Source organism: Pteronotus mesoamericanus, unplaced genomic scaffold (genome assembly GCF_021234165.1).
Source record: "Pteronotus mesoamericanus isolate MK-2021 breed Mesoamerican mustached bat unplaced genomic scaffold, CSHL_Meso_final contig_52, whole genome shotgun sequence".
Classification (NCBI taxonomy): Eukaryota; Metazoa; Chordata; class Mammalia; order Chiroptera; family Mormoopidae; genus Pteronotus; species Pteronotus mesoamericanus.
In genome coordinates, this window is record NW_026555189.1 from 19,334,111 (window position 1) to 19,358,202 (window position 24,092).

General features: G+C 61.9%; 1 protein-coding gene across 1 annotated transcript; it reads right to left on the reverse strand.

The window, feature by feature from the left end:
- Positions 1–3,940: 3,940 nt before the first annotated feature.
- On the reverse strand, positions 3,941–20,624 carry MMP15 (matrix metallopeptidase 15). Its single transcript, XM_054579090.1, has 10 exons — positions 20,342–20,624; positions 11,193–11,341; positions 10,414–10,539; positions 8,863–9,170; positions 8,383–8,544; positions 7,240–7,493; positions 6,747–6,885; positions 6,129–6,279; positions 5,876–5,991; positions 3,941–4,753 (listed from the first exon to the last, which is right to left on the reverse strand). The coding sequence occupies exons 1-10, from the start codon at positions 20,501–20,503 to the stop codon at positions 4,296–4,298; spliced, it is 2,025 nt and encodes a 674-aa protein (XP_054435065.1). The 5' UTR covers positions 20,504–20,624; the 3' UTR covers positions 3,941–4,295.
- Positions 20,625–24,092: the final 3,468 nt, after the last annotated feature.

Sequence of the window (24,092 nt, forward strand, 5' to 3'; positions counted from 1 at the left end):
CTGTTCTAAGTGTTCACAAGGATCAGCTCAGTCAAGCCTCACAACCGTAGGACACAGGTGTGGCTATTGGTCTTATTCTAGCGGTGGAGAACGTGGGAGCATAAGTCACTTCCCCAAGGACATGCAGCCTGTGTGCAGTAGAGCCGTGGTCAGCATCTGGGTGCCTGTTAGGCTGGGCAGGCTGGGCTCAAAGGCAAGGAATGGCGAGGACACACGTGCGGGGTGAGCCAGAGGGGAAAGAAACTCCATCACCTCTAGGCAGGAGGCTGGGAATCCAGAAAGGCAGGCCTGAATCTGAGCCTTGAATGATCTGTGCAATTTGGAGAGGATGAAATGTGCAGGGAAGAGTTTTCATGCAGGAGGGAACAGCATAAGCAAAGTCGTAGGGACAAGCAAGCACAGGGGACACTTGGGACAGCGCAGGTAGCCTGGCAGGACCTCTGCCAGTCCTCGGTGTACCATGAGGTCACCTGAGCAGTGGGCTGCGGGTGGTAGTGCTGTGCCCTGAACGGGCTTCGAGACCTGCAATCCCCAGAACTTGCCGTTACATCTGAGGGTGGCCGTCCCTACCCTTTCGGGTGAGTTCATGGGTCTGGAGGCAAAGCCTGGCCGCCTTGGGCCCCAGAGGCAGGCCTGGAGGACGCGGAGGGGCAGGAGCCCTGCGTCTCTCAGACCTCCATGGAGGCGTCCACGCAGCCTGGGCGGCTGTGGATGGACAGGAAGCCGGCCATTCCTTCCCGTGAGCTGGAGGAGAATGGCCTCTGTGTGAGCCACAACAAAAAGGCTTTTCTGCCAAGTCGGAGGGGGAGGAAGCGGCCAGCTCGGCCCCTGCCCCAGCCTGAAAGGAGGCTCTGTTGGTGGCCCTGGGGTCTTCGATGCCTAGCATGTGTGGGGAGGGAAGGCCACGGTGGGCGGGGGCCTCCCTGATCCCCCAGCAGCACTGGAGTGGGTGGGGTTGCACTGCTGGGAAGTTGGCCCTCTGGGTTCTCATCCTGGCGTGGCCACTTCCTAGCTGTGTGGCCTTGCCCAAGTGACTTTACCTCTCTGAGTCCCACCTTTCTCGTTAGTACAATGTAAGTGGAGTCGACTGAGGTCACCAAATGCCAGGCACTGCCCCAGCACTTCACCCTCTATTCGCCGTCCCAGCAGCAGCCCGCGAGGCGGGTCACGTGATCCCCTCCATGGAGGCTTACATTCAGCAGCGTCAGGGCCGAAGCCCAGGCTGCTTTAGACTCAGAAACCCCAGCTGTGCAGATGCAGAGGAAAAAAAGGCTGGAAGGAAACCCGCCAAGCTGTCAACACCGCCTGGGAGAATTTAGGGGACTTACATCCTTTCCTTTCTCTTTATCTGTAATGTCTTCATTGTCTTACTTGAGAATTAGAAAATATAAAAGAATAAAAGATGGTGAGGGAATGGGGGCTGTCAGGGGTCCAAGGTGAGTTTAAGCCACAGCCGTGTTAATAATAATTAAAAAAAAAAGTTAAAAGATGCAGCCTCCTGTTTAATGCTGGGGCAGAGGGGGCATCGAGCTGGGGCCTAGAGTCTCTCTGGGGATGGGGGTGGGCGGGGCTGAGGGACGGAGCTCCGCCCACCCCTCCCCAGAGACCTGCGCGGCACACCTGGGCCCCAGGGACCAGCAGCGAGAAAGGAGGAGCAGGGCTCCTGAGATGCCCAGGAGAGCAAGCAGTTCCATCAGCCACTGGGCTTTGCGATTCTACGAGAGAGTTTGGAGGTGGAAGGTCCCTCAAGTTTCCTGAGGGGCTGGCGCCTCTGCCGAGTCTCCGTGAGACGGGCCTTTATCCTCCCCTTTCTCGTCCCTGTGCCCCTAAGCTGCCCGGTGACCTCTGCGCTTCTGGGTGACCCTAAGGTTTCAGCAGAAGGCAGAGCTGGGTGGGGGCCCTGTGGCTTCTGCCCCAGGAAAGCTGACAAGATGGTGTCTGGCCTGGATCCCTCGTTCCTCCGCCAAGGTCCCTGTGGTGAGGGGAGCTCACAGGCCGTTTCCTAGCTGGGCCGGAGAGGCCTGTGGGGCTTCCCGGGGCCAGGACTTCCTACTCTCCCCAGCCAGCTTTCAATACAAAGAGAGGAAAGGGCGGGATGGGGGGTTGGGGGGGGGGGGTGCCGCTGTGGGGGAGGGTGGGCCTGGAACAGGTTGGAGGGCCCTGCCGGAGTTGTGTAGGCCTGGCCTGCTCCACAGCTCGGGGGGACCCTGCTCCAGCCGATCACTGCGTTCCTGGGGTACAGGCAGGGCCCAAGAGGATGGATGGCAGCGGGCAGGGGATGGTTTCCAAGGCTCACCCAGACCGGAGGGACAGCAGTGCTTGTCTCCCGCTCTCCTGGGTGTCCTCTGCACTCTGCCCAGGGCGAGCTTTTTTGCTGCCTCAGAGATGAGAGGGCAGACCTGGGGTGCCCCTCACCCTGAGCAGAGCACAGGGTGAGAGGAACGTTCAGAGCGGACAGTGGCGCCGTTTCCCATTCCCTCCTGACCCAGCTGGGTCTTCAGGCTGCTCAGAACCCCATCTGGGTGGGCGGAAGGCCAGCTGGCCTGGCCTGGTTCCCTGTCCTTCGGATGTGCAGGGCGTGTGGGAAGACGGGTCGCCCTTTCTCACCGAGAATGAATGACAGGCATCTCCCCCACTCCTTCCCTGACCCACCCCAGGGGGGCCGCCCCCGTCCCCTGCCCTGCCCAGCTGAAGGCAGCTGCCTCTGTTACCCCAGCTCCTCCCCTCCCTGGGCCCTGGGAAGGAGCCCCCACAGACCTGGGAGCAAGGTCTCTTAGGTGTGGGAGCAAGTCCCCCAGGCCCAGCTGGGACTCTACCCACCGCCCGCAGCCCCCTCAGCTGTAAGCTCCAGCCCAAGGCCTCTTACTAAGGAAGCCACACTCGCCGGCCATACAATTTAATCAGTGCAGATTATTTACAGAAACATACGGGGGGTGGACACGGCCCCCCACCCCCCGCCTGGCTTTCCGGTTTTGAGGATGGAGGGGCAAAAGCTGCTGGCCAGCCCATGAGAAGCCCCTCCCTCTGGGGCCCTCAGGATTCTGGGGGGGCAGACCCGCTTCCTCAGGGCTGCGGGGACGCGAAGGGGACAGAGCCGGCTGTACAGTACCATTTCCCACAGCAGCTCACCTCTGCTTGCTTAGAGGAGGAAGAAGAGGAGGAGGCATCTCTGCCCCTTGGGGCTGAGCCAGCAGCTGGGAGCCTTGGGGAGGAACCCCCGCCCCAAGCCTGGTGCATGCTGGGCCGTGGGCACCCACACAGGTGGGCATACTCTGACACCCAGCACCCAGCCTGGGCACCCATCAGCCCTGCCTCCCCAGAAGAGCCGGGATACTGGCAGCTGGAGCCTGAGGCTGGTGGGGCTCTGAGACCCCTGAGGAGAGTGGTGTGGGTGAGAAAAGGTGGGATCAGGCCCAGGGAAGGAGCCCAGGTGGGTCACGCAGCTCAGAGAAGGTAGACAGGAGGCTGGAGGCCCAGCCCGGGAGGCAAGGCTCCTGGGGTGCAGGGGCCTTGGCAGACCCCCTTTGGTCCTTGGTAAGGCGGGCCCAGAACCCCTTCTCTAGAGAGAAAAGGAGGTGTGGGCTCAAGGGGACGGGGGAGCTGGGGCTGCGGGCCCCTCGGCTGGCCAGGGGCAGGGTAGGTTCTTAGGCACAAGGAGCTGGGCTGCTGGGGTTGTTAGAGGTCGGTTGGGAAGGAATCAAAACTCAGCAGACTCACAGCCAGGGCCACCCCCTTCTGTCCCCTCTGACCTGGCGTGGCCCTGGGTGAAAGCTGTTCCTAAGGCAGAGACAGACATCGGTAGGTGGAGGCCAGCTAGGTACCACTGGTCTCCAAAGCCAATGGAGCTCATGGTTCTGGCCCCGGGGCTCAGGCTACGGGGGGCGGGGGGGCGGCCCAGGGCGGGAAGAACCTCGACAGCCGCTTTCCCACCTGGGCCTTCTGACGTTCCCTCTGCTGGCTGGGGCCAAGACAGAGCGGGGTGGGTGGGGACTAGTTCCCTGTCTGGAGCAAAACCCCCATTTACAAACCTCTAACCTCCTGCCCCGGGGGACTGCCCCTGGTCAGGAAAGTAGAAACCAATGTTCAGTTAGTGTGCAAAAAAAAAAAAAAAAAAAATCTGGGCATAAATAAACAATGGGGTCAGGGCTGGCAGGGATGTTGAAAGGCCCGGAGGCCCCCACCCAGGGGCTGAGGGAGCCACGGGAGGCTCTTGCTGGGTGCCCCAGCAGCAGTCTCAGAACCACAGGCGCCGCCAGCCTGGCCCCTAGCACCGTGAGGAGCAGGAGGGCGGCGGGTCAAACCCACTCCTGCAGGGAGCGCTTGCAGTACAGGAGCATGCGGGGCGCGCCCTTGCGTTGCATCTGCACCAGGGCGTAGGTGAGGCCCAGGATGCACAGGAGCAGCAGCAGCGGTGGCACCAGCACCATCACCATGTTCACTGTCCGTGTCACCTCCTCCATCTGCACCACCACGCGGCTGCCCCCGTCCTCATCTGTCCCCGTCCCAGAGTCCCCCTCCCCGGCACCCGGGCCAGCCTCATGGCCCTCATCGCCCTCCTGGCTGTCGCCGCCTGCCCCGGGCTCTGCTCCCCCATCGGGGTTGAAGGGCGGACGGGCCACGTCGGGCCACCGGGGTCCCGGCTCTTCGCAGCCCATGAAGTCCCGCAGGATGGACTTAGGGTAGCCAGGCTCCATGCGCAGGCGCTCGTTGTCAAACTTCCAGTATTTGGTGCCCTTGTAGAAGTAGGTGTAGGCTGTGGGGGCAAGCAGGCCGGGGTGGTGTCAGGCCAGGGCTGCTCGCCAGCCAGAGCCCCTCGCAGGCGACCGGGACGTGCTGAAGGAGCCCTGGCTTTCCAACACCCTCCTTTTCACTTGCTTCCCCAACTTGCCCCTTCCCGACTCACAGAAACCAGACCAGGCCCAGCGAGGGGCAGCATTTGGGTCAAGGGCACTGCTACAATACTGTGCTTCCTGGCTGGGCTGACACTGACGAGAGCCGCGCACGGGGAAGGGTCCTGTACGGTTGCCTGGTGCGTTGGAGGCTGCCGTCAGAGGACCCTGCTCCCCTGTCCCTGGACTGGCTCTGCCCCACACGAGACAGGCCCGTGTCTCGCTCTGGGCCACACAGCCAGCCTGCAGCAGACCTGGAGTGGGGCCCAACGCCGCTTGGCCGAGCTCTTCGGCCTTGGGCGCCCTGCCACGTCCCATCAGCTCCAGGAAGGGCCAGGTTTGATTCATGGGGTGAGTCTATGCTCTGCTGATCACAGTGAGACCAGAGCGGCCAGAGAGCGATGCCATCACATGCAGAAGTAGTGTGACCTGCCCTAGCACCGGCAAAGCCCACAGGGTCTCCCTGGGCCTGAGAACCTGGAAGCCAAGAATCAGAGCTATGGCGTTTCTTAAATTTACCCGAGACCGTGCTGGAGAAATAAATAAGAGCCACGGCTCCCTGTCACTTGGTTAAAATGACAGAGGTCAGGCTTCCTTCGCAGGGGGTGAGTGGGCACCCTGGGAGGACCCTCAGCTCATCGCTCCGAGCTGGGCTCGAGGCTCCCTGCAGGCGGCCCCGGGGCAGCCGGGCTCTGCGGGAGCAGGGCAGTCCGGGTGGGGCCCCTGACCTCGCAAGTCCCTCACTGTGGGATCTTGGGCCCTCTCCCCTGGCTCTGCGGCTGAGTTTGGCTGGCAGTACAACGGGGTGGTGACAACCCAGGAAGGACCAGGGCTGGCGCATTCTCCCAGCAACCCAGGGCCTGACACAGCTGTGTCCCCGACACATGCCATCACAACGTCCGATGACTCGGGCAAGCCCTGTCTCCGGTGTGTGGAGGAGGGGGGTGGTGGGCGCTGGGCAGACTGGAGGGTGCTGGCTGTGGTACCTGCGTCGTTGCTCAGGAAGGCCCCTCTGGGGGAGACGGGGATCCCCTGCCAGACGCTGATGGGCTTGGGGTAGCCCGGGTCTCCACGCTGCGTGTCCTCATTGAAGCGCCAGTACCTGTGACCGAAAGCACCAGCTGTGGGTCTGCTTAGGCCTGAAGTCTGTTCCCCGCTGGTGGGGGGTTCTCCCTGGGTAGGCCTGGGACGGGGCGGGCCTGGCTGGGGCCTTTTTGCTTTAGAGAAACGGGCACCCACCTGTCCTCTTGGAAAAAGAAGGTGTGCCCTGTGGGCTCCCACCAGATGGCCGTGTCGATGCGGTCGTAGGGGATGCCCAGGCCGTAGCTGGTCAGCGGCTGTGGGTAGCCAGGCTCCAGGTTCGCTTCTCGGAAGAGCCAGTAGCGGTCGCCTGTGGAGGCAGCGGGAGGCGGGTGTGAACCGGGCCGGGGCTGAAGCGGTGGGCAGGGAGGGGCCCAGGGACGCTGCTCTGGGCCCGCAAATCCATTCACACCCACTGCCGCACGCATGACACACGTACACACAATCACACTCATGCCCTTGTACCCAGTGCAGGCACTGACCACCACACACAGTGCAGCTCACCCTCCTGTCATACCCACTCTGCACCCATGGACAGCTGGGGCACCCTCGTTTCCACACACGCGTGTCACTCAGTGACCCCTGTACACCATGCCACAAAGTCACACATACCTGCGTCTGCATTTCTCTGGGAACACTCACGCCCTCGCAGTGCCCCCCACTTTCGGTACGGGCCCCTACCCGTCCTCCGGGACACAGCTGACGGGGGTGCTGCCCTAATGGAGGCAACGCCCCCGGCCCTGGGTCAGGCCCTCCCTCCCACCTACCCCAGCTCACCTTTAAAAAAGACGAAACGCCCGTCTTGACGCTCGTAGGCCGCACTGATATCACTGGGCAGACCGCGCCAGAAATGCCCGATGGGCATAGGGTAGCTGTCCAGGACGCGGTTGTGCCGGACCCGCCAGAACCAGCGGCCCTGGGGAGGGGGTGGGTGTGAGTGGACGGAGCATGCGCTCTGCCTCGGCCTGGGGGAGGGACCACCCGGGAGCGCCCCTTCCTCCATCCCGGTGGGCCCTGGGGAGGCACCGAGATCCTGAGGGCAGCACCAGGGGGACAGCCCTGGGCGGAAAGGGCGGGTGGGGCAGCCCCTCGCCACTCAGGTGGGCTGCTCCTCAGTCTAGAGTCTGGCGGCTTCCCAGCGGCTGCTCCGTGAGGGAGGGGTGGGGATGGTGAGCGCCAGGTAGGGCCAGGCCCGGGGGGCGGGGCGGGGGTGCTCCTCACTCTTTGAGTCGGGCCCAGGGGCTGAGGGAGGCGCGGGCAGGGGCCAGACCTTGAACACGAACATCTCCCCGCGCAGCATGGCCACTGTGTCAAAGTCCCCGTCGCAGATGTTGGGGCCATACTGGTCAGGCCGCTCCGTGGCTCGGGGCTGGACGGGGGCGCCTGGCTTCGGGGGCCGCTCTGGCTTCCCTCCTGGGGGTGGAGACTGGGGGGGCCTGGGGGGCCGATGGTCTGGCCGGCCTGGTCGCCGGGGTGTCACAGTGGGGAGGGGCTGCGTGGGCTGGGGCTGGCCGTCTGGGGTGCCTGTGGGGCAGAAGGAGGGAATGAGAAGCGACGACAAGGAAGCCCGGGCCCTGTCTGTCCACGGCGGGCCCCTCCCCTCCCCTCCCCCGCCCACCAGGGCCCTCAGGGGGACCTCTGTCGTTCTCCACAGAGCCCCCTTCCTGAGCCCCTCATGTGGGGCTGAGGTCGCTGCGCCCATGAGGTGGCCTCCCGTCTCCATTTCCCCTTGGGGACATTCCCCTCAGGATGCCAGCCTGTTCCACGGGAGGATCCAGGAACACACACTGAGGGAAGAACATGATTTTCCAAACTCTGCCAAGTTCCCCTCTGAATACCAGGTTGCTGGGGATACAGGGTCTGTCTCGCGCCTCACAAGGTGGGCACTGCCAGCCCGAGGGAGAGGCTTGGCGTGGGCGCTGGGTGGAGGCCCCGACCGCCCACCATGGGCCTCAGGACACTTCCTCGCTGGGGGCTTTCTTGGTTGGGGCCTGAGTTGGGGGTGTCACTGGCCTGAGAACTACTGGGAAGCAACAAACCAATAATGTTCAGCAAAGACTCTGGGCCAGGCTCGGGCTGGGAGTGACAGCAGAAGGAATGGGGTTGTGGAACCCAGGGTACCGTTAGTCTAATAGTGATGTCACCAAGGCTGAGGAGGAGACGGGGGCAGAGACGGGACCTGGGGCCACCCAGGACCCCGCAGGCTCCAGCCCGGGGCCACTGTGAGGGCTCTGGGAGCAGGTCCTGGGCCAGACGCCTGGCCCCATCTGAGTGATGTGAACAAGTCATGAATCCGCTCGGGGCCTCAGTTTCTTGCCTACAAGATGGGGCAGCAGGAGGGCCTCGTGGGACTAGGAGTCGGGGGCAGGCGTGCAGCATGGCGCCCGCCGGCCCAGCCGTGCCGTCCGCTCACCGTACAGCTGCTGGATGCCCCGGAGGTCGTCCTCGGGCAGCTGGAAGTTGTCTGTGTCCATCCACTGGTAGAAGGGCGCCATGATGGCGCTGGGGTTGCTTGAGTGCTCCAGCCCCAGCGCATGGCCCAGCTCGTGCACTGCCACCAGGAAGAGGCTGTTCCCTGCGGTGGGGCCCGCGGCGCGGTCAGCATGGGCCAGGCCCAGGACCCCGCTGCCCCAGGCTGTGGGCCGAGGCTGCCAGGACGCCTGCCCTTGCTTTGCTCTTAGGAGAGGCTGAGCGGATGCGATCTTGGGGCCTCCAACTTCCCCATATGAGACATGGGTGCAATGATCCCATCTCTTCCCTGCCGTCCCGTGAGGGTGGTGAGCTTGAGACCAAGCGTCAGTGCTGCAGAGAACGGCACAGGGAAGCTCCCCGCTCCCAGCCCCGCAGTTCCAGCTCTGCCTCCCCTGCCCTCGCCCTGGCCAGCTGTTCTCACCATGCATGTCTGTGCTGGAGAAGGTCCAGGGCTCGTCTGCATCGAAATGGGTGTCCCCACCCAGACCAGGGCCCGGGAAATAGGCGTGGGCCAGAAAGCCGCCTGTGCCATCAAAGGGTGAGCTGTCGCCATGGAAGCCAGAGGCAAAGAGGACCATGATGTCAGCCTCCTTCTGCCTCCGCAGCCTGATGTCCTGGTAGGGCACCTCCTGGAAGACCAGGGGCGTGGCCTGCTCCCACACACGGAAGGCCCGGCGCACCGCCTCCAGCGAGTGGTACCAGCCCAGCTTCTCCGTGTAGTTCTGGATGCTGCAGGTGGGCAGGGAGACAGGCGGGTGACCCCAGGGCCTGGGGCAACCGCCCACTGCCGGCCCCCACTGGGTTGGAGGCTGAGACACAGGGTCCCAAGGACCTTGCATAGGATCTGAGCTGGTTCACTGACAATGCCTGACCATTTCAACCATCAGTTTACTTAGAGGTGAATTTGAAAAAGAAAACATGTCAAACTCAGAAATTCATTAGGATACCACCCAATGAGGTCGCATTGTGCCAAACAAGCCTATTTTCAGTAGGGAAACAGTAAGTGAATAAAAGTACAGGGGATATGTAGCTCAAAGACCTAGAGAGAGAGGCGCAAACAGATAACGTGTGGGGAACACAGAGCTAGCAGTTCTGAACGTTGCGCTCCGGGGTCAGGCTGACCTGAGTTCAAGGCCGGCTCTAACATTATTTGCGTGACTATGGGCCAGTTAGTCTCTGAATTTGAGTTTCTTCACCTGTTAAATGGGAAAAGGAAGGTCGTGCTTTCATCCTGGTGGCCCTGTGAGGATTAAACGAGTTACAGTAACTCACATGGAACACATGCCCCTGACCTGCACGTGAGGAAGCGGCAGGAAGTCTGCTGTTACCCACGTAAATCAGAGTAAGTGTCTGGGCGCTGGACAGGCCTCCAGTAAAGCTGGCTGGACCATCCATTCACTCTGGGGGCCTGGGGTCTAAGAGGCCGTGGGAGCTACTCTTGCTTGGGACATGGAACTCTGGTGGGGCCCTGGCTGGACAGACACAGGAAGAGGAGCCCTTGGGGACCGCCACATGCTCGGGCTCAGAGGCGTTTCTTGCCCTAGGACTCGCTACAGAGGGGGACGGTGCCCGCTGCCTGCCTGCCTGACCCCTCCTGGTTTCAGGTGCCTGACACCCCATGCCCTGCCCTGTGCAGGCCCCTGAACTGTACCAATACAGGAACCCATCTGGGCCAGTGAGGGCAGACTGGGCAGCTGGGGGGCGGGGCGGGGGCGGGGGTGGAGGGGGGAAGGGGGAGACAAGGGAAGCAGCTCCGAAGGTCCTGAGCTTCTCCAGAGGAAGACATCCTAGGGTGTGCAGCCGTAGTCAGCGTGGGAGTTAGAGTGGGTTTGGGCTGTCTCTACTGGGCACCCTGGGGGGCTGCTGGGAAAGGAAGCCTTCCAGACAAGTCCACTGGGGAGCCCGCGGTCTCAGACCAGGTGCTGCGGAAGATGCTGGGAGAAACGCCATTGTGGGAAGCTGGGGTCCCTACCTGAAGGTCAAATGGGGGTTGTTCCACTTCCTGCCAGTGAGAGCATAGCGCTTCCGCCGCCGCAGATTGGCTTTCACGTGCACCCCGAACTGATCTGGCACCCCACAGCGAGGCCGCTTCATCCACCTGGGTCATGAGCATGGCGGGGTGAGCTCAGAGCCTCTTCCAGGCAGCCCTCCTTCCACCCGCCCCGCCTCTGGCCTCCAGCTGCTTCTGAGGGTCCGGTGGGGGATGGGCTAAGCTTCCATTTCCTTAGCAGCAAAAGGAGTGCAATGGTCTCACAGCGGAAGACTGGGGGCCCAGCAGTGGTGCTGCAAAGGCGAGCCCCGTCTCACCAGAACCACCCAGGAACAGGACAGTCACTTCCGAGGCCTCCTGCCCTTGATAGGTTATGCTCTGTGCGTGCTCAGCAAGGCTGTGGCTTTTGATCACACCCTCTCGGTCGGATTCAGAGCCAGGCCTAACTCGGCTGTGTGTCCCATCCAGGGCAGGTGCGCTGTGACCCACCCCCCGTCTCATTCCTGTGGCAGCCATCACTAATTGATCCCGTGTTTCTTGTAGCCAAGCTGGGATCCAGCCTCAGCAGCTTTCTCAACCCTAGGCTTGAGGCGGCCACTGCCTACGAATTGGAGCTACCACAGGGGATCAACACCATTTGTCGCCTCTTAGCTAGACCACCACTCTTTTCTGGTAAGGCCACATGCCAAGCCTCACGAGCGCAGGCTGGAAGGAGGGCCGATGCCAGAGGGATCTGGGAAGGGCCCATCGGAGGGACTCACGCCTTGGTCTCTTCGTCGAGCACACCGGTGACAGGGATCCCATAGAAGCGCTGCATTTCAGCGAGGGCTGAGGCCAGGATCTGGGCCGAGCGCATGGTGGACATGTGGCGGCTGGGCTGGGGCAGGTAGCCGTAGAGCCGTAGCCAGTTCTGCAAAGGAGAGACCACGCCGGTCAGCAGGTCCTGGCGTGGCTGGCCCCCACTGCACATAGCCTGCATCAGGCCTCTGCCTCCACCATCACCCCAAGCCGCCGCCGCCTCCCTGCTTCCACCTCCTGCCGTCTTGTTTTCACACAGAGCCAGAGCAAAGGTCTCTACCAGTCAGATCTGGTCACCAGAGACTTCCCCTCTCAGAGGAAAAGCTAATTTTTACAAAAGCTACCGGGCCCTTGCTGCCTGACTTCACCGCGGCCTTCTGACCTCACTCCTCCGGCCCACCCAGCCGGCCAGTCAGGCACTCTCCTGCCTCAGGCCCTTTGCACGGGCTGCTCCCTCCCAGATACACGCTTGGCTCACACCCCCATCTCCTTCAGGTCTCTGCTTCCACCTCGCCTTAGTGGACGGTGTTCTCTGACAACATTATATAAAAAAAGAGCCCCACATGCTGTGCCCTGCGTGCTCTCTCCTCCTTCCTTGGACTTGTCACCATCTGACATACCATATATTTCACTTAGGGGTTTATCGTCTGTCTCCCCTACTAGGATGAAAGGGGGGGGATCCCCAGTGAGCCACGCTGAGTTGCGGTAAGGAAGGGGACTCTGACCTGACTGCCTCATGTCCCCAAGGCCTTGAGAGCACAGTGACCACGTGAGAGGCTGTTGGCACAGAGGCCGGGGACTTCCATGGGCCTTGGCCCCATGGAAGTGTGTCCTCTGCACCTCTGCTGGCCCTCCCTGGTCCCTGGGGCGAGATGGTGACCGGACATGGTGGCTGCTCTGGGCTGACGGCCATGTGTCAGCTGGCCAGGGCCATACCCACATCTGTCTGCCACCCGTGTCGCAGCCAACTCTGTAGGTACTTGCTCCCTCAGTGCCACTGTCAGCCCTGGCACCCAGCCAGGCCCCGGGCGCGGAGGGGCTGCCACACCCACCCGGCTTAGCTGGACCCCGGCTGCCACTGGAGGGGGCGGCTGCTGAGCCCCAGAGCGCAGTGCGGAGACAGGGCCAAGCTGCGAGGCCTCTCAGGGCCGGCGGAAACAGCCACAGAGCAAGGAGACAGAGCCACAAAGATGGTGACAGACAGGGCTGAGGACAGATCCAGCTACGCCACTTCCGAGGTGTGGCTGTGTTATACGAGGGCCTGCCTCACAGCACGGGTTTCTGTGGGGACGAAATGGGAATGTCCACACACACGTTTGCATTGTGCCGAGCAGGGGAATGCACTCAATAAATGCATCATTAGTGACATGCATTTATTGCCGGGGGTGGGGGAGGGGGGCAAGCTGTCTGATTGTCCCTGAAGCAGCAGACTTTGGCCTCTGTCAACAGGCCTGAGGGCCGTGGCCGCCTTGGGGAGGGCAGGTGGCCTCGCTGCCAGCCCTGCTCAGCCGCCTGGCCCAGGGCACATTCCTCCGCTCCACCAGACCCAGGCACCGTCCTGGGCACCCTCCTGCCGCCCCTGCTCTTCCCAAGCTCAGGAAGCTTTCCTGGAGTTCCTGTGTGTGTGTGAGGGGGGACGCCCACCACCCTGGGCAGACGCGCTTTTCCTGAAGAAGCCTGGAGAGATCTAGAAGGCGAGGCGTGACGCTCAGCCAGCTCAGGCAGGGAGAGGGACCAGCCGGAGGAGGTGGGGCGGCCTGCTGACAGATGAGGGCATCACTTATTTGCATAAGGTAAAAATATCTCAGGGAGCTCAATCACAGGCCACCACAGGGCTGATTAGCAGTGTCTGCAGAGTGACAGGGGAAGGGCAGGGAGGAGGAGGCTCGGGCTGGGGCCCTGGGTGGGGGAGGGGAGGGGAAGGAGCTGGGCCTGTCTGCCGGGAAGAGCCCCAGAGCCCAGCAGAGGACATGGGGCCCTTTAATTCTGGGGGCAGTTCAGAGGCTGACGGGAAGGTCCCAAGGGCGTCTGTGGACTCTCCTTCACGCAGATGAGCATCCTCTGAGTCTCAGGGAAGCTGAGAGCTTCCATCTCAGTACCAGCTGGGCCTTGCAACCCCAGCGTCCCTGTGACAAACGCTTCCTGGCCACTGCCAGGGCACCAAGCAGGAGCTGAGGACAGGTGGCGTGGGAGGGTGAGCAGAAGCGCGGTTCTGGCCCAGAGCTGCCGAACTGCCGAACGGTAGGGTGAAGGAGGCAGAGCCAGCTGGCCACCCGTCCAGGGCTGCGGGCTGTTCCCTTCCTCAGCATCCAGGAGGGAGTTTCTCACGCCCTCCTGCTGTGCTAGGTAGAACCAGCCCAGGAGGGGAAAGGCCGCATGGGACGGGGGAGGGGCTGCGTGCACCCTAAGCCTCAGCTTCCTGAGGGGCTCTGCTGCCATGGGACCCAAGTGGGGAGCAATTTTCAATGCCATGACTGGCCTCTTAGTGTCAAAGTAGGGGAAGGGCCGTGCTTAAGCTCCTGCCACTCCTACTGGTGACTGACTGCAAAGTCTGTCCCTTACACAAGGGGCCTCCTTTGCCTCCCTCTCACCTAGTCTCGCGGGTGGATGCCAGGGAGGTGAAACTTCCTTTCTCCAGTGGAGAAACTGGCTTGGGGAGGCCAGTGAGCAGCGGAATAGGGGGACCTCCTCCACAGGGGTCGCTGTCCAGCGGGAGGCAGGGAAGGCTCTGAAGAGAGCGCTGGGGCCGTGGGGGCCCCTCCTACCTGCAGCCCACCCAGGAGACCCTGCCCACCCTGGCTCTTTCAGCCATTTCTCTCTTGAACCATAAGTATACATAGATGCTTCGGATTAGTGGCTGGTCCCAGGCAAGGAGACGTGGGGCCTTCGGGAGTCCGAAGGGGGAACCCCCGGCCCCCTGGCCCTGGGAGACGCCACAGATGCAGCAGCCGAGGGCTGAGAACCTGGCCATCCCCTCGTCATCCCGTTCCATGCTCAGGAGAGGGCGAGGGGCCCACCAGGGCTGGCCGGGCTAGAGCTGGAGCCCGCAGCAGCACTCCTGCACTCGGCTATTTGTGAGGTAGCACCCGTCCCTCGTGGCCCGGGGCTGGGGACCCCGGGCTCTGGACCCTCTCAGTAGCAGTGCCCAGCACAGCACTGGAGGAGGGCCCCCCATCCTCCTGAGCTCTTCCTCTCTGGCTGCTCTGCTCTGGGGCTGGGCCATGTCTGGCTGCTCTGGGGCTGGCCCCCCAGGCCCTCGAGACAAGGCCAAGGCAGGCCCGTGGGGAGGGTGTGTCTGAGAGGAGCTTCCAGATGGATCAATACGGTGCAGTAAGCACAGCCGTGGGGGCAGGGGCCAGGGCGCTGCTGTCGCCACAGACAGCTCCTCCGCCAGCCCCTCCCACCTGCCATATCAGGCCCGAGTGATAAGACACCCCAGCTGGGCTCTGCTTAGCTTCTGCCCCCCACAGCTCTCTGGGCCATGCAAGCAGGCCCTGGCAGGGCTGCCTAGACAAAGGGCATCTTGTCAGGCCTGCGGGTGACGAACTGACCTTTCAGGGCACCGTGAGGCCCACACTGTGACCACCTCCCCGCCGGGTCGTGGTCTGAGGGCCCTTGGAGGCAGGCCAAGGCCATGCCGGGCACGGAGCGGGCGTGAACGGGACGGGTCTGGGGGAGCCACAGACACTGCGGTGGCAGGCCATGCCCGCCAGCCCCGCTGGGCCCACCTCGTCCTGGGGGTCTGAGCCAGGAGCCCCTGTACCAGCTGGGTGATCCTGAGGGGCCTAGGCTCCTCCAGTCTCGGGCTGGAAGGGACCTCAAAGCCATCAATTCCAGCTACCTCACAGAAGCCTCCATGGACCACCAGTGGGCAGGGGGCCCATCAGGCCTGCACTCTTGCAAAGACGGGGGGCTCACTGCCACCAAGGCGGCCCACCCCCTCTCTGGGCGGCCGTGACTGTTAGCTCTCCCTCAGGCTGAGCAGAAATCTGCCTGCCAGTGCCATCCGCCCCTTGGTCCTGCCCGCTTGCCCTGAGAATGGGAAGAGGCCTACGCCGACTTCTCTGAGCCCCTGGCCATTCCCCTCTGTAAACTGGGGTCAAAATTTTCACTCCCCAACTGCCGCACAGGGTGACAGCACAGGCGACATGGCCCGTGAGCAAAGGGGGCACTGGGCCAGGCCACCTGTCCTTGGTGGACCTTTTACTGCCTTCAGAGGCAGCATGGCCCATAGTCAGGCAGTTCTAGAAGAACTGGCCTTGCGGAAGGGAAAGCTGCAGGTGGGGCAGAGGGCTCCGGGGGGCGTGGTTGCGCAGCCAGGGAAGCAGGAAGCAGGTGGGCAGCCTGTGCTCCTGCCGCTTCTCTACCTTCTGGCCCCCCAGCCTGCCTGGCCTGCCTTCACCTGGAGGAAAAGCAGTTCGGTCCTGGAGCCCGTGGGCAGGCAAGGCGGGGTGCAAGAGCCCTGTTTGCTAGTGGTTTCCGCATGCCTGGGGGCCAGGCCTGGGGCCTCACCTCGTAGGCATTGTCTCCCAGAAGGGGGTGTCCACAGGGCAGAGCCCGGGGTGCTGGAGAGCCCAGGGGAGGGCTCTAGGTTCGCCCGGCCGCACCTCTACCAGCTCCGTGCCACCTGGCCCAGACCCAGCCTGCGCCTGCCTGGGCAGCTCCACAGGATGACACACTGGGCTCCGACCTGCAGCCTTTAACCCAGCGTGGGGCCGGGGCTCAGGCTGCCTGGGTTCGAATCCCAGCTCTGCCACCCCCGGCTGGGGAACTTGGGATAAGTTCCCTCACCTCATTCTCAGTTTCCTCTTCTGTACAATGGGATAGCAAGAGCACCTACACTTACAGAGTCAATACCAGGACTAGAATGAAAATGCTTACAGAACACCCCAAGGCTGGGCCCAGGAGAGAACCAAACATGTCGAAGGTGGTCAAAGCAGCGCCGGATCCTACTGAGCCACTGCGCACAGTGGTCAGCATTTCACATACATGCACTGAATCTCCCCAGTGGCTCCATCCAGTAGGTGCTATTACTGTTCTCACTTCGTAGGTAGGGAAACTGAGACCCAGATGGGTTCAATGACTGACTTGTCCCACAGCATGCCATCTGCTCCTCGCTGTCACTGTGTTTTGCCACCATTTTGCAGGCATGGCCTATGTACCAGGTGCCCTACCCACAAGTGCTGGACATGAAACGAAGCTGGGCTCTCACCCCTCGAGGGTGACAGTCGTTCCTGGGAGGACAGGGTGGTGCCCAGGGCTCAGGGCCAGCTCAGAGCGCTGACCCAGACCCTGGCCCCCAGGCGCCATGGCTCCTGCAGCTCAGCCATCGGATGGCGGCGGGGTGCGGAGTACCTCCCAAGGCTGGTGAATGGCCGGGACCCAGGTCCACATCTGGCCAGATACTGGAGGTTGCGTTGGGTCTTTCTGCTTGTTCCCTGCTGTTCCCATGAGGGGAATGGGATCTGGCACGAGGCATCCCTCCTTGTCTCTGACGCACGGCCGGCTGGCACACCTCTGCTGTGCCTGCCGGGTGCTGCAAATCCTGTGCTCCCTCCCCAAAGGGTCCCAGCGTCCCTGGAACCAGTGTTTCTCTGGGGAGTGGTCTCCTATGAGCTAGTGTGGCCAGAAAGCACCTGTCGTGTGCTGCAGGCCTGCAGCGTTCGGCCACCTTCGGGGCCCCAGGTTTCACATTCACCTGTGGAGTCCTCCCAGGACCCAGTCTGTGATGGCGGAGGATCCCAGCAGAGGGCCCCTGGCCCCGCTCTGCTGCTGCTGACTCGGAACACATCTCCACGCCCGAGGCAGAATGGGCCAAGGGGCTCGGCCCCTGCCTGAGTGGCTGGCTGGGTGAGCCACATAAATCTCAGGACAATATTGAAGATGCCAACTGCCTTAGTCCATTCGGGCTGCTGTAACAGAAGTACCATAAACTGGGTGGCTTATAACAACAAGCATTTATTTCTCACAGTTCTGGAGGCCGGAAGTCCAAGATCAGGGTGCCTCCATGCTCAGGTTCTGGTCAAGGCCCTCTTCCTGGGTGCAGACTGCCAGCTTCTCACTGTGAGTCTTCACACGGTGGAAGGGGCAAGGAGCTTTCTCGGGCAGCTTCTTTGGGGTGGGGGACCTGGGTGTGTTTCTATGTTGTTTCCTTTTTGGGTGGGGCGCAGTGAGGTGTTTTCGTCCAAAGGTTGGAACAGGCAGGTCAGAGAGGTGCGCTCTTCAGACAAGGAGCGCACACTGCAGGGAAGTGGCTGACAGATGGGACCCCGGGGTGGCCCAACACAGGGACCTGGCAACAGGCTGGGCGTGGGGCGTCTGGAGTTTCTGCTCCGTATTTAAGACAGGGTACCGATCAGAGTGCAGGTGCGGGGGCTCTGGGGAGGGCGTGGCCAGCAGGGACGTGCCCGCAGACACTGGGCACAAGGAAGCCTAAGGCTATGGCTCCCCAGTCAGATCCGAGGGTGAAAATCAGAATTCAAGCTGCCCCCCAGCCTTCCTTTTGCTCATCCTGCAAAGCTGGTGGGAACAAGGAAGATATGCGGGGGTCCGTTCAGGGAAAGTGAGTGTGCCCGCGCTTTCGTGGCAGCCGCATCACGCCTGTGAACTCTGGCAGCCCGAGTCACCTGTGTGGGGCTTGCTGAGGCCCGGCCTGGGGCGGACGGAGGGTAAGAAGAGACCCCAGCTTCCCTGGTGAAAACCAAAGGTGCTTAAGCGGGCTAGGCGCTGCAGCCAACAAGAGCAGGACAGACCTGAGGGGGCGCCTTGACTCTCGGGCGGGGGAGGCCAGCACCTATGCAGGGGTGTGGGCTCCAGCCCAGAACAGCTGGGGCCTAGGGCTTGACATCCCAGCGAGTGACGGGGACAGGGCAGAGTAACTCTACGGTGGCTTCTTCAGGGAAGACGGCCGCTACTAGGCAGGGGCTTGGCGGGTTGCAGGTGTCTGCCAGCTCCTAGCACATGCCAGACTCCCCGATTCCTCAGTCTAGTGAAATTCCTGTGGTTTCTGGGAGGCACAGGGGCCGGCCTTGGCTCCGCTACCAGGATGCTCAGAGAAGGCCCCAGCCGTGACCTAACCTGAGGTCTGCAGCTGTGGGAGCTGCTCTGGACACAGGGCGCAGGCCCAGGAGTCTCTGAGGCTGGTCCCTGGAGAACATGGGCCTGGGGAGAACGGTCCCACAGCCTCCCGGCAAATGCACTGACTGCTGAAGCCCTTCAACTCTTTGGGCCTAGATCTGCCCAGACTTGACAAAACTCCAAGAAACAGCCTGCACCCCCAAGTCAATTCTAGGAACAGGGGTGTCTTTAGCCCTCCATCTACTGTGGTTTACAACATTCAAGGGTCTCTAAATCTTCCACAGTCTCTTCCAGCAACAGTCCAGCCCAAATTTTCCCCCAGGAGAGAGGATGCAAGTCATTCTCATGATCCCCATCTGGTGCCACCAAAGGCTTATTAGGGCCATGGTCTCTGACCCCAATGCAGGCCCTGGGAGAGTAGAGGGTGATGGAGAAGCAGAAGCAAAGGAAAGAGAATGAAGCCCCGCAGATCACAGGTCTCAGTGCCCCCAGCTCCCGGCCATCTAAGATGACAATTCCTAATGCATGGCCACCAAATTCCAGCTTGGTCCATAATTGTTTCCTGTGCAGAGATACCATTCCTAAATAGATTAAAAACTGCGCAAGGGTAGGTCTGTGACTTGCAGTTCTTTGGTACTCCACTCCCGAGAGGGGCAGGTGGGCCCAAACACTGTCACTAGTACCTGGATCCCAGGCCAGGGGGCAACCCCCATCAGCAGAAGGGCCCTGCTCGCAGGCGCAATGAATGGCGAGGTCGCAGCTGGACTGGGCAGGGGCTGGACGCCTACCCCACCTTCTGCCAGGACCTGGATCCCGGCAGCTCTCCCGGGCCAGGCGAGGAGGGAGGGGAGAGCAGGTGGGGAGCTGGCGGAGAGGTGTAACTTGAGCCGGGAGGAATTCCCTGCCCTTCCTCCAAGCTTTTATTAAAGTAGGGCGGGGAAGGGCAGGCTTCCATCGGAAAAATCTCCCAGGCAGCAGGGGGAGGTGGGGAAGCCACTGGGGGCTGGGAGGGAGCATCGGCCCCAAAGCCTATAAGGACGGTGCTCAGGCCGGCAGCAGCCCGGCACCGCAGGCTCCAGGCCGGCGCAAGGGCACCAAGGCCCGAGCGTACCCGGGGAGCGAGGAGGCAGTCTTCCCTCACCACCCACTCTCCTCTCCTAGGCCCGGCCGGGAGCGGGGTCTTAGAAGTTGGGAAAGAGTAGACCCCGCTTAGGGGCAACGGAGCGGGTGTTCTCACTGTCCCTAATCGGAAGGACGGCGCTGGGTGGCTCCATGGGGCCGGGGCACTGGCTCGACCCATCTCTGCGCCAGGAGGCCACGCCTGATCACCCATGGGACCGACCCAGAGAGGGGGCCCCGCAGGGACGTCACGAGGGCTCCCGGTGAAGAGATGTGCGGAGTTCGTCCTCCGTGCACCGGGCCTCCGGCGCAAAAGCTCTGGTGGGAGGAAGAGCCGGGGAGACCGGGTCTCTCTCGGACCTCACCTGGCCGTGGCGCGGTATCCGCGCAAGAGCCCAAGAAAGTCGCCAAAGCGCCCCCGCCACCCGAGTCTGCTGTCTCGGAGGTTCGCACCCCTTCCCCCTATCCTGGCCAGCCGCGCGTGGCCCAGGGTCACCCAGACCAGATGTTACCTAGACAGGGGTGGGGCTCCCCGCCCAGCCCGTGGTTCCCTCAGGGCAGCCCCCCACCCCACTTGTAAAGATTGTCACAGCGCCCGCAGGGCTCTCGAGGAATCGGCCGCCGGGTCGGAGGGAAGGAGCGAAGCAAGGGCTGGGGGCGTCGGAAGCTGCTCCCGGACGGGAGCGCGGGCGGATCAGTGCCCAGGGCAGGACTATATGGGTAGAGAGTGGGCGCGAGCCCTACGCCCTCCAGGGTTTGGCAAGAGGGATAGCCGGGGAGGGGCAGCCTGCCTGGACCCTTCCTTCTGCCCCCTCCCCTGGCACAGGGGGCTCGTCTCTACGCCCTCAGGCTCCGGGCCTTGGGCTGCAGGCGTGTCTCCTTCCCTGTCCCCAGTTCCCCCGGCGAGGGTCCTTACCTCGGCATTGACTTCTGCGTCCTCCGCCGCTGCGCTGCGGCCCAGGCAGCCCAGGAGCAGCAGCAGCAGCGGCAGCACTCGCGGCTGCGCCGCCGCCTCCCGGCCGCCGAGGAGGCTGCCTGCCCAGCACGGCCGTCCGGGTGCGCTCCGTTCGCTGCCCATGCTCTCGGCGCCCAGCCTGGTCGGGAGCGCTGCACGCGGGGCTCGCCCGCTCTCCGGCGCCGGGTTCCCGCACGAGGCTTGGAAACTTGCGACGCTCCCTGGCTCCGCGCCCGGCGGGCGCGCGGCAGCCCTCCCGGTCCCGGTCCCCGCCGGAGCCGCTTAGGTCCCCTCGGCAAATTCCCACGCCCGCGGAGAAGCCGGCAGGGGAGGTTCGGGCACGCGGAGCCGGCCCACGGGAGAGAGGGCCGGCCGGAGCCGCCGGCTGCCGGGTCCCGCAGCCTGGCCGCCCGGGGCCCGGCTCCCGAGAGCAAGCGCAACTCCTGAGCCTTTGTCTGGCTCAGCGCTCCGGCCGCCCGGTCCCGCGGCGCCCCCTGCGCGCCCAGCTCCCTCTGTCCATGCCCGGGGCCGGGCGCTGCCCTGAGCGCGCGCCTCCCGCCCGGGGACTCTGCTCGCCCCGCGCCCAATCGGGCCCGGGTCCCCGCGCAGTCCCGGGAGGAGGCGCTGGGAGCCGGTCAGAGCGAGTGAGGGAGCCAGGGAGCCGGCGCCCGACGTCCCCGGCGAGTTTAGCGCAGCTCAGGGCGCTCCCAGCCCTCCTCCCGCGCCGCGGTCGCCGCCGCTCTTAAAGGGCCAGCGCTCTCTCCGCGCGCGGCCGCGGGTGAGGGGCGGGGGCCGGGGGCGGTATCTTAGGCGGGGGCTTGTCGGTAGCAGGTGCCGGCGGTGCAGCCGGGCAGGCGCCCCTTTACTCTTTCCAGAGGGCGGGAATCCTCACCAGCCCACTTCCTTCACTCCCATCCGTGCTTTTGGAGAGTGGGGTTAATCCCCAGAGTGACCTCTCGCCCACCATACACACAGAGAGTAAGGAGAAATGGAGACTCCTTTTTCTCCCTCCTGGTAGGTGGGTGGGGACACTGAGGCAGAGGTGCGCAGAAAGGAGGGCTGGAGGAGGAAGGATCCCAGTGTCCTCATTTAGGCTTAAACAAAACAAAGATAAACAAAAATCTAGAGATGTGTTCTTTTCTCAAAAGCCCATCAAGTCTTTGGCTCAAGTGGCTTTCCTCAGTGGCAGAGTGAGGGGTAAGTCATGTCCACCTGCAGTATGACCACGCACGCGTGTAGGACGGACCAGCTGCAGTCAAGCTGCCATCTACCTGCCGCTCAGAGGTGGGCAAGTCACTGAACGTTCCGGAGCCTCCATGGCCCTATCTGGAACATGGGGCAAAAAGTTAAAGGTGACGGTTCGGTGTGTGTCCGTCTGGTGCCAGGCCTAGCACACATTAGGTATCCAAGTTGAGGACACTATTTTGCGCAAGTGAAATGTGACAATCGGGCCTGACAAGGATGCTGGGCGGGTAGCAAAACGTCCTGCCGAGTGGAGTTTAAAAGTGCTAGACTGAATCTATTCCAGGATCAGCTTGAGATCCTGCCAGTGTGGAAGCAGAAGGCTTGAGGCGAGGGGCGTGGGGGCCGAGGGCTGTGTGCCCAGACCAGGGACAGCACTGGCCCAGCAGATGGGTGGCAGGAGGCTGGATGCAAAGGCGAAGGCGCCCGGAGGGCAGGAGGACACAAAGCTCTTCCCCTCTCGCCTGCCACCTCCCAGCCCCGGAAATGGGAGCTTTCCTTGCCAGAGGGAGATTCTTCTTGAAACCTGCCCGGCTGGCCTCACCTCCCAGACATGGGAAATGGGCAGCTTTAATTGACCTGTTCACTGACTTGCCAGGTGAAAAAAAAAGTACTGTTAAAGAGAACAGATAGAAGGAAAACGATGAAGATAGATGTTATTTAAAAACAAAACTATCGGAACAGGGGAAAATAGACTCTGTATAGAACTGGGCCCGATTCCCAACACAATCAGTAACAGGTGGGGATTTATAGCTCAGCAGCAAGGGGGCAGGGTGTTGGTGGATGGAAAACGACTAACAGGAGACATCAAGTCCGGGGCTGAAGGCAGGCCCGGGTGATCAGGTGTCACCTGGGAGGCAGTGGGGTTCTGGAGATGAACCAGACATACCAAGGGTGGGGGATTTCACCGAACTGACTTCGCAAGTTTTCTCACTCACACTGGATCCTACGGGAAGCACGGGCATGAGCCTTGTTGGGGAGAGGGTTCAAGGGAGCCAGGCTAAAGTTTCGTTAAGCAAAGAATCTTTGTCAGTCTCCCCTCTTGTTCAAGGGGAGAAGAGCCATTCTTTTTTGCTCGGAACCACATAAATCCTTTTCTCACTTGGTTGCCTTGAGTCCTTTAGAACCAGCTGAACCATCTGTTGAGACTTGGTGACGGTGGATAATTGCTGTACTATACGACCCACAAGACAGTTCATGAGATACTCTGAAGGTAAACGGAAAGACAAAGCCTAGAAGCTGAATCGACCCCTGTGTCCAGCTTCACGGGTTGACCAGAAGTCCATGACCTGTTGTCCTTCCTCAGTGGTGTGAACGCGACGGCGATGATGCACACATTTCTCCGTTCACCTGTCGAACCATCCTGGTTATGGCAAAGGCGGCAGGTAGATTGTGGGGGACAAAGGTGCAGTAGTTGCTTCCGGTCACTGTGCTAGTGGCCCTGTCTACAGCCAGGGCCACAGGGAGGGTGATGCCACTGTGGAGGACAGCGTGCTGGTTTTCTCATGGCTGGTGAGCCACGAAGTCAAGGCCAGTGGTGATGGTAACTACCAGAGGCACAGAGGATTCGTGCCTGCAGCTGGCACCCCAGCCAACAATGGGCCCCAAACATCACTATAGTTAAAACTGGGGGACATAACACAGAAAACTCTGTGTTTCTATTACATACCCGAGCCGTGTTCCACCTCAAAGGCACAGCAGACATCAGCGCAAATGTTAACCTTCCCTCTGTGTTTACGGAAGCCCGAGTTAGAGTAGTGAGCTCGGTTACGTGGGCCCATTTGACGTTTTGCAGGGCTCAGTATTCTAGAAGCTTATGGCGAGCTGTAATGGCATAGCCAGCCTGGAGCGCCCCATCCGCCTTCAGGAGGTAGGAGCCATCAATATGAAGGGTAGGTCAGCCTGGGGGAGGGGTTTTCTGATGAAGCTAGCCTAGGACAGGATAATGACCTGGTGCTAATGACAGAAGCGTGCGCCGTCGGTCCAGTGGGTGGGTAAAGGAAGGCAGGGTTAAGGTTATGACAGTGATGTATGGTGATGGGAGAGGGAGGAAGGAGTAATATTTCATAGAAAGTAAGTGGAGACCCAGAAAAGTGCTGCATAATTTCATTAAGCAATGGCGTCTGCGTGGCCTGAGGAATGCGTATGGCAAGTGGGTGACCTAATGCTAAGACAGAGGTGGCCTGGACAAGTCTGGTGGTTGCAGCCGCGGCTCACAGGGGGATAGGCCTTGGGTCGAAGGCCAAAATGTAATATCCCAGAGGTCTTTGTATCCATTATGCTTCTGGGATGACATTCCAAGAGCATGACCCTCTGGTTCATGCACAAACAAGGAGAAAGGCAGGGAATAATTGGGAGGTTCAAGGATGGGAGGTGAAAAGAGAGAGCCTGTTAGGTTTTTTTTTTAAATTTAATTTAATTTTTTTAATTTTACTTTGTTTTCAGAAAGAGGAGAGAGAAACATCAATCG